We start from the raw sequence: 12,740 nt of genomic DNA, 5'->3' as shown, positions 1-12,740 counted from the left end.
AAACGCCCAAACAGTTTACCTTATCAAAGATCGTCAACTGTTAGCAACACTACCATTACAAAAACTATATACAGAAATTACACTGCATATAATTATTTAAATTGAAATTAAAATCCCGGTTAATTAATTTAGATAAAAAAACCAACCCGTCTTTCAAGTACACTAACAATATTTTGCTCACCGATACAACGTAATAGGCGTGCAGTACATTTGTATGACCTTCTATACTAAAAAGAGATAAAAATGATAGTGTAAAGATATCAGATAAATAAAGTGTTTTTAACAAAATAGTAAGAATAATAACTTCAAACAAAAGGCATATAATTCTAATAAATATTTCATAACACGGAATTCCAACACATACTACGTTAATATTAACAAGCCCTCTATGCGCTACAGCTATAAACTACATATTCACCTTCACTACTGCCTAACCTTTTTGTTTTCGCTAACAGCGATTTTTGTCTTTTCGAAGTTTGAACACCTCGTAATAAGTTTATCAAAATAAGTCCCAAAATGAACGACAACCCTTTACTTTCGTAGGCCATGAATGCCCATAATAGTTTTCAAAGATCTGTACAAAAGGTCTCCATCCACTAACCAAAAAAAGGCACCACAACTCGTCGAAGGGCGGTGAGACATCAAAATTGGCTCTACGGAGAAAGGACTTGTCATTCGGAAATTGACGCAGATATGTTAGATCCTACATACAAAAAAGAAAGGAATTCATTACCGACATTACAAGTTACAATAGCAACTAAAGCTCATACCAAATACCTCAAATATTTGAATAAACAAAATGCGTAGCCACAAAAAAGCCCCCCATTCTCGCTACATAGTTTTCTACCATTAACATGCATCCAAAATAATTCATCGTTATGGCCCCTCAGAAACGAGTTTTGCATAATGCTCGAATCAAACTGTTGTTTAAAATGTTGTTTTGAAATCAGCAGCAATATAACCCAGCATAAAGTTGCTACAAAAGAAATTTTTCTTTAATTGTAAAAAGGTATGAACTTTGGTAATTTTAGTAAATCAGCGAATGAATTTTGTGTAGAATCCCATGATACCCAAAAATGCAAGTAGACTGGTGAGGGATGTGGGCCTGGGCCAAAGCATAATGGCATGTATTTTGTCTGGGTTTGGGGTGGTCGTGCCTTCTTGAATAAGATGGACCAAATAAGAAACCTGGTGGTTGAAAAAACACATTTAGATACCTTAAGTCTCTAGCAATTGGAGAATGAGTTAGGTGCTGGATGTGTTCGGCATAGACTAGTTGCAGATGAGAATGTAAAAAAAAAAAAACTAGGACAAAGTGGCGTACATGTGGTCTTAAAGGGTCATTCATGACTGCTTGAAAGGTGGAGGGTGCATAATGTAAATAAGAAGGGCATAACTAGAAACTCATAATGCCTATCAAATATTCTAAAGGTTGTTTTGTGGCAATCCCTGGGGTCTACTCTTATCTAGTGGTACCCTGATCGGAGATCTAGCTTAAACACTTCGGCAACCGTTAATTCATCCAATAATTCATTAATTGTGAGAATAGGAAATTGATCCTTTATTGTGATTGTGTTTAGTGCCCTGAAGTCCACACAAAAATGCCAAGTGCCATTTTTTTATTAAGATGACAGGAGATGAGAAAGGACTATTGTTGGGGCGGATGATGCTTTCTTCTGCCATTTCCCAAATAAGGGAGGTCATAGTTTGTGTTATGAGCATGTGGGTAGCAGTAGGGTTCGATGTTGACTAGGATAGCTTAGGGAAGAAGGGGAATATGATTATGAGGTCGGTGAGGTGGTAATCCATGAGGAAGGGCAAAAACTGTGGTATGTTTTTAGTTGTGTGTAAATATCCAATTGGTGGGTAGGGTTTTGAGGATGGGTAGGAGAGAGGTTTTGTTGAAACGTAAGAAGATGCATAGAAACTACGACATTGGTGTGTAAAGGTGGGAAATATAGGTGGGGGAAGCATGGTTGTGGAGGGTAATTGGGGAAATATTTGAAAGAAAGTTGAGGGGTAGAATGGAGAAATCATGTTTTTGTATAGAAACCAAAACATTAGGACAAAGGAAAGAACATTGGTTTCGATCTCCATTTCCAACTGTGACTAAGAAAGGTGTGATAGGAATGGTGCAAAGTTGGAGGTGAAGGGCTAGACAAGGTTGCAATATGTTATGTAAATTGTTTGTGTCTAATAAGATAGGAACTAGAAGATGAGCAATGTGGCCTTCAAATTTAAAAGTATGGGCGGAAGGAGTGCCTGGTAGAGCTTGGAAAGAGAGGTGAATGTGAGTAAGGTCATTTGTCTCTAAGTTAGGGAAAGTGTTTGGGGAAGTTTCTGTAGGGTATTATGATGAGGTGTCTTCACTCAACAAAAGGAGAAAATGAATGGTTGTGCAATTGTGACCTGGAGAAAATTGTCATCATAGTTGTAGCACAATCCAGCATCTCCACGCTCTTGGAGTTGGGTTGAGGTAAGTTTTTTTATTGGATTAGGAAGGGATGCAATTAGTTGCGATGGGGTGGAAAGAGGAGGATGTGGTGGGGGTAATAGGTGTTGGGACAGTTGGGGTAGCCAATGACTATGCCGTTTGACGAAGTTTAAATAACTCAGCCAGATGGTTGACATATGTAGAAGGGCCAAAACAAAGTTTAAAGGCTCGACCAAATGAGACTCGGTCACTGAGTTGGTGATTTTGATACATCCACTTTAACCAATAGAGGGAATCACCTCATATAGAAAGCAACCAAATTTAAACCAAAGTCCCTGAGAATATTATAAAATTGGAAAAAATGATCAGCCTGGAATAGCCAATCTAAGGGGTTAGTACCATAAAAAAATGTTGATTTTTGGTTTGTGTATAGGGTGACTGAGGGAAGGTGAGTAAAAAGGAGGGATGGTTGTGGTGGTAGTTGTAGTAACAGTAATATGGTTCCATATTAAATGACCAAGATCAGATACAGATGTACTGAAAGAAGAATAGCAACTATCCAACAAAACCCCAGACCAAAACAGAAAGGAGCTCCATATTTTATAATTATCATTATAGGCTGGCTTATGGCGCTGAAACATGAAATAGACTGTACAAAAAAAATACTGCAACAAATTAGGGAGCATAAATAAAAGATAAAAGACACATTTTTGGTGTTGGAAAGTGTAAAGAAATTTGCAGATGAGTGACACAATAGCTGCAGAATACACTTACTGTTTGACCTCTTCATATGCCTGCAGAATTTACTGCCACAACTGCACTGGAACAGCTTGAGAGGATGATCATGATCATCAAAGTCAATGCCATAATCCTGCAGAAACACATTAGCTTTTACAGAGAAAAATTGATTCCAAGATTAATTAAATGATTTTGCATATAGTGAACTCTAGAAAATGAGAAAACACAGATCAGTATAACCATTCTCAATGGTCTGCCTGCCAACTACCCAATTAATTCAATAGCCATAAACAAGTACCAAATAATTTCTGCAATGAATAAATCAAATTATCCAAACCTTGATGGCTGATGCTAATTCGCTTGAACTGAGACACTAACAAGCCCAACAAAGTTAAAGATATTTACATAACCATTTACCAAACATTATATTGCATGGCATTGGTTAAGCCAGTACCTACAAAACTACCAAAAAATGTCTACCATGAATATATAAAAAATTATCTATCTCGACTTTGATAGTCATTGTTATCATGCTTCCTAGTCAAAAAAGGGCAATTAATATGCATCACAAAGAATTGAAGATATTTATATTACATTAACAAACTTACTCACCCATGTTAGCTCCTCATGTGCTGATATTTTTCTAGAAGTGAAAAAAGCAAACTGCCATTTTAACACAAAAACATCGGTAAGAAAGATATTCAGTAGTCCACCATACCACAAAAAAAGCTACTAAAAACTACAGATGGAACTGAGAGATTTAATAACTTCTCACATGATAGTAATAATGGCCAGGATCCTCAACTTCAACTGGGATCTCAACCAAGTTTGCATCAAAACATCTGAAAAAATGAAATATGATTACTATAATTTTTCTAAATTTTCTAAATTTTCAATTTCCAAATAATGTGTCAAATGTGTGCTTAGACACTCTTTAATGAAAGTTGAAACTACAAAGAACATAATGACAAGTATCAAACTATCTTCATATTCAGTACTTGGATTAAATTATTTGACCACTCTAACCTAATTATGTTTGAGCTTTTCTATTTGCACATTTTATCTACACAGAAATATTTCTTATTCATAACAATTATTTGAAAAAATGTTTTCCCCATGGATAATTAGAAGGGCATGCGTTACAAACAATGTGACCTACATGTATTAAAGTGAAATTCACGTTACTTATCTTGTTCATATAAACCATAAATAGTTAAATTTGATGACATATACCCCAAAGTGAACTACATGCATCAAAATGAAACTCTAGTTATTTGTCTTGTTATATAAACCGTAAATAATAACCATATTTGATAACATTTTCCTGATAATGGTTTTATTTGCTTCTGAGAATGCAAAGTTGAAAGCCAACCACCAACAACAATTGTCTTATTATGATTAGGTTGCATATTCCTTTAATGAAGAATCAGATTTCAAAAATGAATGTAAATATATTTGCCTATACAAATAATAAATCGAACAACTATATAAATGAATATTTGTCTTTAGTTTTTCTCAGCATTAATTATTTATTATTAATAAACAGCACGATCAAGTAATGTCAATAGAAATATAGTAATAAGAAATTTTACTGAGAAAAAACTGACATTTTCATAGACATGTTATAAAGAGGAAAGTTTATCTGCTTAACACATGGTGACCAAAGTTAGAGCAGTAGGGTTTCAATACCTGTGATTGATGAACCTAGCAATATTGCCAAAGGAAGCTGCATCCAAGCATAGAGCTTCTTTGTTATTCACATGTCCTGAATCCCAATTTGCATCCAGTAGTACTGGGTATGTATGTTTCCCTTCTCCAGTGCATTTCATGTTCCTCTCGTACAACTCTTTAATGGATAAAATTTCTCCAACAAACTCACATACAAATGCACCTTTAGGCAGGTCCTCTAAGGTACGAAGACCCCATCCTTTACCTTCTGAAGTGAAAAACACCTATGCTCCATAGATTTATTAGACAAAACAGTTTCACAACACCCAAAAAAGATATAAATTAAGAAAATAAATTGTCCATCGACATGCAAGAAAAAACCATTTGTTTACAAGTGAAAGGATTACTTAAACACTCACCTGCAATTTGCAAGTCATTCCTCGCTGGATAACCCGATTTCCACAATGTTTCCCACAGCCACATTTGCTCCAGCATTCTTTAATAAACTTCCTTTTTAAGTGTCCTTTACAAGGTTCTAAACCACCATCATTCTTAATTCTATCAAGTGGACAATTTTTGCAATAAAAGAAATGTTTTTGAGGATTGCGACTAATGGCAATGCAACTGTTCAAGAATTGTTCCTTCAGTAGGCCTCGAGAACCATATGCAAATTCACCACCAGTTTTATTTGCACAAGCACAGGGTATGGACAAGACACAATTTCCCGCACAAGTTGAACAACAGTCCTCACTGCCAACACGTGATAGAGAAATGTTAACATAAGCATCTTGGAACACAAGGTTTTGGGGTATGTAGTTAAAAGATGGTGGGAAATCATTAGTATATTCATTCACCCAAGGAATTTCAACATTTTCTTCTCCTTTTGTAAGGTCACTAATATCATAAAAAGACCTTATATCATCAGCTGTTAGCTGATCCTGTGGAACAATCACTAAACTATGTGAATTGGGAGAGATAGGACATTCCAGCTCCTTCCTGACATTACATTGTGAAAAATCATTTGTTGTTTGGTCCATCTTGGAATCCAAGACAGCATCATTCACACCATTCAGGTCAGCAAGAAGAAGGAAACTTTGGGGAGAAGCCACTGCAGCAGAAGGACTAACATTGATGGGTCCATTTGAAACATCAGAAAGCATATCCAAATCTTTGTTTCTAACCACATCCAGTGTGCCAGGTTCCTGTGATTCCTTCGACACATCAACATTAGATCTTAGTATAGAACTTTCTTCTGGATCATTATTAGAGTTGTTTCCGAATTCCAACATGCAATCGCATAGATCCCTCAACAGTTTCATAACAGAGAAATTTGGGTCAGCGATTTTATATGAAAACAGGCATTTCTCCTCCATCATTTCTATAATTTCATCTCGTCTAGGCATGTGAAATTTTGATCCCCAAAGTGCTGAGCTGCAGCTCAAAGATAGTTTTACCTCTCCAAGAGTTGATGAGGCTATCTCTACATTACAAGTGGCTTCTTCATTTGAGGTAGGACTAGCATCTTCATCTCTGACTCCATCTCTGCATTCTGATGATGTAACAGTAACATGGCTAACATGCTTTCCAGCTACACCATTCTTCAATGACGAGTCCCTTATGCTTGATGGTTCTGAGAGGAAGAAAAACAATTAAACAACCTCTTACATAATGAATGTTAATTGGCAACATAATAATTAAGAAATGACAACATAATTATTAAAAAAATATTTGAGGCAGAAATAACCCTGGTTATGTATGTGTACAGAAAAATAGGATCTAGAAGCACATCAAACAGAAAATACTTGATATTGTTTATGCCAGTTAGAGCATATAGAGTGGCCAATGGCTGACTTCTATCAGTTGAACTGAAAACAAATGTAATGCAAATTGCAATTATGCAAACACCAAAACAAATTTGCAAATTGTCTTCTATATTCTTGTGATGGATGGTATGGTAGCATTAAAGATTTTTCCAGTACTTAAGTAAGAAAACAATTTTCCTCTAATACACAATACTAATACTGCACCATGCTTGGTTGTAGTTTGCAAACCCCAAACCTTGAGATTTGGTGAGTGCAGACACAGTTTCAACCACAACTAACATGTTTGGCAAACCATGGTTAGATTGTGTTTGAAAATGTTTTTGGGCTATGGAAATGAGGAAAAAAAATTGTGTCAGACGAGTAAAGCCACGTTTTGCAAACTATAATCCAAACATAGCAGTTCCAAAAATGTGCCATGCCACTATACACAAAAGAATAAAACATCAATGAGGGGAATAATCCATCCAATACCAGGAGGAATCACTGCAATGGGCATTTCATAATCAGGCACTTCATCAATAGGCTCATCCTTGGGTATGATAAGTGCCTGAGTACGAGGCATCATGTTGTTTGGCAACAGAAACTTCCCCGATTCAACTGTTGGTTCTTTAGATGGTGTGGATGGGGACGATCTTCCAGATGTAAGTTTTCTTCCTCTTTGCAAAACTTGGGTTGATGCAGGCTGCTTTCCCTTGTCAACAATGTCATCTGGTAGTCGAAGTGACGGTGCTTCAATCCTTGGGTTCCCATCAGATGACTCTGGTTTGTTTTGAGGTTTCTTCCCAAAAGAACCCTGGTGTAATGCATTATCTTCTAATTTAGGCCTTTTTGAAGGAGGGCTGGTGGCACTGTTAGTCAGAGGATGCAAAGGCTGACTCTCTTGGTCTCTTAATCGCAGCCTTTTTAAAGGTTGTGCTCTTTCATTATGCATTTGAGCCTCTTCACTCTCTGTCTCATCTTCCTGGTTGTTTGAAAAGGAAGGCAAAGAATGACAAGTGCTGTGTACATCGTCAGACTGGATTTTCTTTTTCAGTTTGGGCACCTGGATCCAACACTGGAAGTAAGCATGCAGAAGAAACAGAACATGCATGCACATGTGTAAAGAGACAACACATAAAATGGGAAACACACCGTATTATCGTCCTCCTCAAATATAGCATCTGCTAGAACTCTATAGTTCTCTGCCTCGATAAGTTCCCAGTTTTTATCAAACACTTTCAGGAGTTTCTTTAACGCTGATTTCACTTTCGATTCATCAATTCCAAGACTTCCCATTGCACGATAGGCCGCTACCACTCTTTTATTGGGTGCCATTTATAATCAGCTAGCAATTACTTTTCCCACAGATTCCCAATTTCAAAGATTTCTGAACAGGGAAATACAAACATAATTTATGAGAAATTAAGCTATTTGATCAAAACATTCTTTTGGCAGTGACTTCGAAAGAAGAGGCTCGGAGAACACTGAAATATTAGCTATTCAGCTTTTCAATAATTAAAAGAATTAGGTACATTAGTAAAAATCCAGACAACAATTACGAAAGGAAACTAAATGATAAGAAAACTGTCAATCCTGATATAGAAATACAACTTTCCATACCAATAAGAAAGACTACAGTATGCATTAGAATATGAACATTTCTAGGTTCCTGTGCTTACAATAAAATACCTAAGGAATCAATGAGTCAAGTGAACTTTTCAACTTCCCCATCTCCGTAATCTTTCAACTCTATTCTTGAAATTCAAAGAGAGAGAGAGAGAATGAACATAATGCGTGCTCCTCAGGCAAAATGAGGGGAGGAAAAAGGACAGCGAACACAAGTTTAAGTGCAATAAGATGAGTGAAGGAACACAGAAACCCACTGAAAACCTGAGTTAAATTTTGAAAAAACACCATGTACATTACACATGCGGTCACAATAAAACCCTAACTAAAACCTCCAAAAGAACATGCAACAGAGTATTCGCACACAGCAGACGTTGATAATCTTACAAGCCGAAACTTAAGAGCTCACTCCAACAATCAAAACATGAAAGCGACACAAAACCGTTTCGAAACACAAACAACATTCTTTTCACCGAAAAAACAAAAGGGAGAAAAATGGTGAAGAGGAAATTTCAAGAATAACTCAACTGAGAGAGAAAAGATAATCGAAACCTCCTCCAGTGACGAATTTGAGTGAGAGAATGGGTCTGAAGTAAAAAGTGAGGGAATCAGAAAAGGTTGATTAAAGATTAGAGAAAAGAAAATTGAAAAAGGAAGGTGAAAGGTTATATATGCATTCACAAATGCTGATCATAATATTTTGATTTTGGTGAGGAAGAAGGAAGAGAACAAATAGGGCTCCTCAGTTAACTCTACTAAGTTTCACCATTCTTTTCTCTTTTATTATTTCTCAGTATTTCTCAGTATTTTGGTCACAGGAATCTTTTCAAATATTGGGTAAAATATCTAAGGTTAATTTTTTCAAAAAAAATAAATCTCTTGTTTACAAAATTCAGTTGCATCGTTTAATTTTTTTAAAATTATTAAAGTAAGTTCTTCATTTAATTTTTTTAATTTGTATCAACTTCATTCTTTTTAACATCAGATGATTTTATAGTTTTAATGTATGTAATTTAAGAAAGTAAAGTTTGCATTAATAAACAAAATTTAAAACTATATTTTAAATGGGTGCGATGTACGGTTGATTAATATTATATATTTTTATATGTGTATTAGTTAATATATAATATAGTCATGTAAATATAAAAAGGTTTTAAACAATTTAATAGCGGTGATTTTTTAACTTTTCTTTGATTTTTTTTAAATTCGCACACTGAAGAGTCTTTTTCAATAAAGTTTGTAATCACCTATTATTCGTGTTCTGAATGATGAAAGTTAGTTTAACCGGTTTAAATGTATGACCAATGAAAAAATACAAAAATGTGATATTGTAAACATATTTATATATTTCTTGAGTAATAAAATAAGTTTTATATTATTCATCCAATATTTCAGCTTTTAGTATTCCTTTTTAAGTACATAATAACACATTATGCGATACTTAATATATTAAAAATATTTTACAAATAAAAAATATAATTCATTATTTTACCGGTTCTCACATTATTTAGAAGTCGAGATCAATGATAATTTATATACACACTTTTTTATGTGTATTTTAAGGAAAAAAGACAACATCTCGAATGCGATGATTGACCATTCTTATGAACGAACTTGAGTTTGGAACATTGGGGTGTCTTTTATGGGGATGGAAAAGTGGTTTAAAAAATGAATGTTAGCCCTCGACTGAGGAGGGCTCAATTGTCTTACATCGCTTAGGAATCGAGGTCAAGGACAATGTAAATACATCTTTCTCTCTTGACCCTCAGAAACACCTTTTAAGGACAAAATTGTGATGGAACTTTGAGCTTCAAAGCGGACAATAACTCAAATGTGATGATTGACCCTACTGATGTTATCTCAACAAACTTGAGGTTAGAACATTACTCGGGGGCTTGTTTCAGTAAGCTCAATTGTCTCACATCACTTAGGAAACGAGGTCAAAGACAATTTAAATACATATTTCTCCCTTAACCCTGTGATGCGTTTTCTAATGACAAAATCATGATGAAACTCTAAGCTCCAGAGCGAACAATACCTCGGATGCGATGATGAACTCTAGTAATGTTATCTCAACAGACTTAGGGTCAAAACATTAACATGGCCGCTGGTGAGAATGGAAAAGTGGTTTCAAAGACAAACTCTTGTTCGCTTAGCCATCGATTGGGGGGTTTGTTGTGGTACGTTCAATAGTCACACATCGCTTAGGAGTTGATGTCAAAAACAATTTAAATACACTTTTCTCCCTTAACCCTCTAAGACGCCTTTTAATGACTAAAACCGTGAGGGAGTTCCTAGCTTCAAAGCAACAATACCTCAGATATGGTAACCCTAATGATGTCATCTCAATAAACTTAAGGTCAGAACAATTATAAACTTTTAATTATGTTAATTATCTAGTTTGGAGTTTCTTTATATATAATCATTATATTAACGCTAACTATATATTAGTGTGACTTGTAATTTATTTTTTATTACATATTTATTTATTTTTTGAATTTAAAGTAGCTTTAATATTAATTTAAGTGTTTGGATAGTTTTGCAAACATACCCATAGACAAAAGAAAGAGAGAACATCTCGAACAATAAAAGAGGAAACAAAAATTATAAAATAAAAAGGTGTTAATTTATCAAAATCATCTTACTTCATATAAAAGTAATTGGCACTGAAGGCAAATTAAACTATAAACCATATGATATCAATAAGAAATATAGTAAATAATATCAGTCACTCAAAGTAGGATGAGAATACGGGACAGGTTATGTGGGCTGGTTCGCAGCTCACTACAAAAAAACATGGGACAGACTCACTAATCTAGCCTGATGACTTGTTTAGGCTTGTCCCACATAACCCGCAACCCATGCGGGCCAACAGCGAGACGGGGCGGGTTGGTCCACTGGCCTGCATAAATAAAAAATAAAATTTTATTCTAAAAAAAATCTTATTTCTCATCCATTATTGCAATGTGATCTTAATTTTATTTTATTTTAAAAAAATTGAATTTAATGTACTAAAAAAAGAAATGTTTTATTTTAATAATCTAAGGGAGTTAATATTAAGAGTGACCGTGGATTTAGTTTTAAGTAAAATATTATATTTAAAATGTGTTAATAAAAAAATAATATAAAGAAGAAAAATCAATAAGATAGTTAAAAAAATAGTTATCTTCATTAAATTATTTTGTGGCAAAACTTTAATAAGATACTCTTATACATTTACATACATATATAGAAAAAATATATGCAAAAAAAACTCTAATTATTTTTAGTCAAACCTTTTAACAATCCTCATAATTGAATTCATATTTTTATCTTAATTGAATGAATTGAAACAGGGATGCAATTTTAATTTTTCAGTAGTAGGAATAAGTTTTTTTATAATTAATAAAATTTTAATTTTTTTAAAAAAAATGTGGGTTGGCCCGCAGACATGCGGCTTACGTCTTATGCGGAGCGAACCTGTGAAATGAGCATGCACTTCTTATGCGGACGCAGGCCAACCCGATCCTCTTTTTGCGGGTCAAACGCGGGGCGAGTCTATGCGTTGCAGGCCAGCCCACGTTGTCACCCCTAACTCAAAGCACGAGAGAATCATGTAAGTGACATTACTTGTCGAACTAAAAAAAAGTTAATTGAACCGAATAAACAAAGTACTGAAAAGATAGACACGTTAAGGCAAGAAAACACCCGTATAAGGAGAAAGTTGGAATAAAACATGTAAACCTCACATGGGACCAACATTGAACACCTAAGGGAGGAGGAACTAAAAGCTTCATGTTATTCGCAACTAACACCACCCCTAAACACAAAGGAGAATGATAATCAAACGATTAAAGCATAATATTAATGATACCCCTTTATGGATGAGATTATGAAAATTATCTTCCATCCAAGTTGAAAAAGACTGCAATAAACCATTATGAATAAATTATTGACTATGAGGAGCATATAGATGTGTGCATCCCCAAGTTAGTCTTTACATTACAATAGTGTATTCCCATGTCTCTCAAATGATGTTATTGAGTTGGTTGACATGGTTATCTATGTATTTATATATTGATTATACATTAATTTTGACACATTGGTAGAAAAATTTAACATGTAGTTTGCCATAAACAAACCTCATCACTTAACTTTTATTGCATTGGTGAAATATCCAACAAGACAAAGAGAATCCTAGTATTCATGGAACTATCAACTCCTAATTTCATTTGGATAAATAAAATTTGTTTTCAAAGAAAAAGAAAATAAACAATAATAATGTTTTTTTAAAATAATAAGAATTAAATAAATAATTGAAAAATATAAATCTTTAAAAGTGTATTTTTTATTATAATTTTTTAAAATATCAAAATTTCTATTTTATTTTTGTTAGACTTTTTTTGTTTTCTCCAAAAAAAATTCACGCTCAATAGTATTGATTAATAGTTTACATTATTTTTCTTAATGTATAATTTTTATGACTATTAAGC

General features: G+C 34.2%; 1 protein-coding gene across 5 annotated transcripts; it reads right to left on the bottom strand.

The window, feature by feature from the left end:
* Positions 1 to 304: 304 nt before the first annotated feature.
* Positions 305 to 9,070, bottom strand: SUVR2 (SET-domain containing protein lysine methyltransferase family protein). Of its 5 annotated transcripts, none has more exons than XR_016523061.1 (10): positions 8,797 to 9,039; positions 7,795 to 8,029; positions 7,135 to 7,705; positions 6,022 to 6,470; positions 5,260 to 5,590; positions 4,862 to 5,124; positions 3,948 to 4,014; positions 3,785 to 3,835; positions 3,209 to 3,305; positions 305 to 703 (listed from the first exon to the last, which is right to left on the bottom strand). XR_016523061.1 is itself a non-coding variant. In XM_068636975.2 (9 exons), exons 2-9 carry the CDS (start codon positions 7,975 to 7,977, stop codon positions 672 to 674), a joined length of 2,475 nt encoding a protein of 824 aa, XP_068493076.2. In that variant the 5' UTR covers positions 7,978 to 8,029; positions 8,797 to 9,070; the 3' UTR covers positions 305 to 671. The 5 variants fall into 5 exon arrangements, 3 of the variants coding, with proteins under 3 accessions (XP_068493076.2, XP_068493077.2, XP_090160611.1); XR_011084115.2 differs by adding an exon at positions 3,510 to 3,634 and having other exon boundaries at positions 5,260 to 6,470; positions 8,797 to 9,024; XM_068636975.2 differs by having other exon boundaries at positions 5,260 to 6,470; positions 8,797 to 9,070.
* Between the last annotated feature and the right edge of the window lie 3,670 nt (positions 9,071 to 12,740).

Source organism: Phaseolus vulgaris, chromosome 7 (genome assembly GCF_051622355.1).
Source record: "Phaseolus vulgaris cultivar YP4 chromosome 7, ASM5162235v1, whole genome shotgun sequence".
Lineage (NCBI taxonomy): Eukaryota > Viridiplantae > Streptophyta > Magnoliopsida > Fabales > Fabaceae > Phaseolus > Phaseolus vulgaris.
The sequence above is the reverse complement of the archived record's forward strand: the minus strand, read 5'-3'. Positions and strand labels throughout refer to the sequence as shown.

Coding starts and splice junctions, on each gene's coding strand:
- SUVR2 (XM_068636975.2), bottom strand. CDS start 7,977: ATGGCACCCAATAAAAGAGTGGTAGCGGCCTATCGTGCAATGGGAAGT. Junction 5,125..5,259: donor GAATGACTTGCAAATTGCAG/GTGAGTGTTTAA, acceptor TATGGAGCATAG/GTGTTTTTCACTTCAGAAGG. Junction 3,836..3,947: donor CTGGCCATTATTACTATCAT/GTGAGAAGTTAT, acceptor TTAAAATGGCAG/TTTGCTTTTTTCACTTCTAG.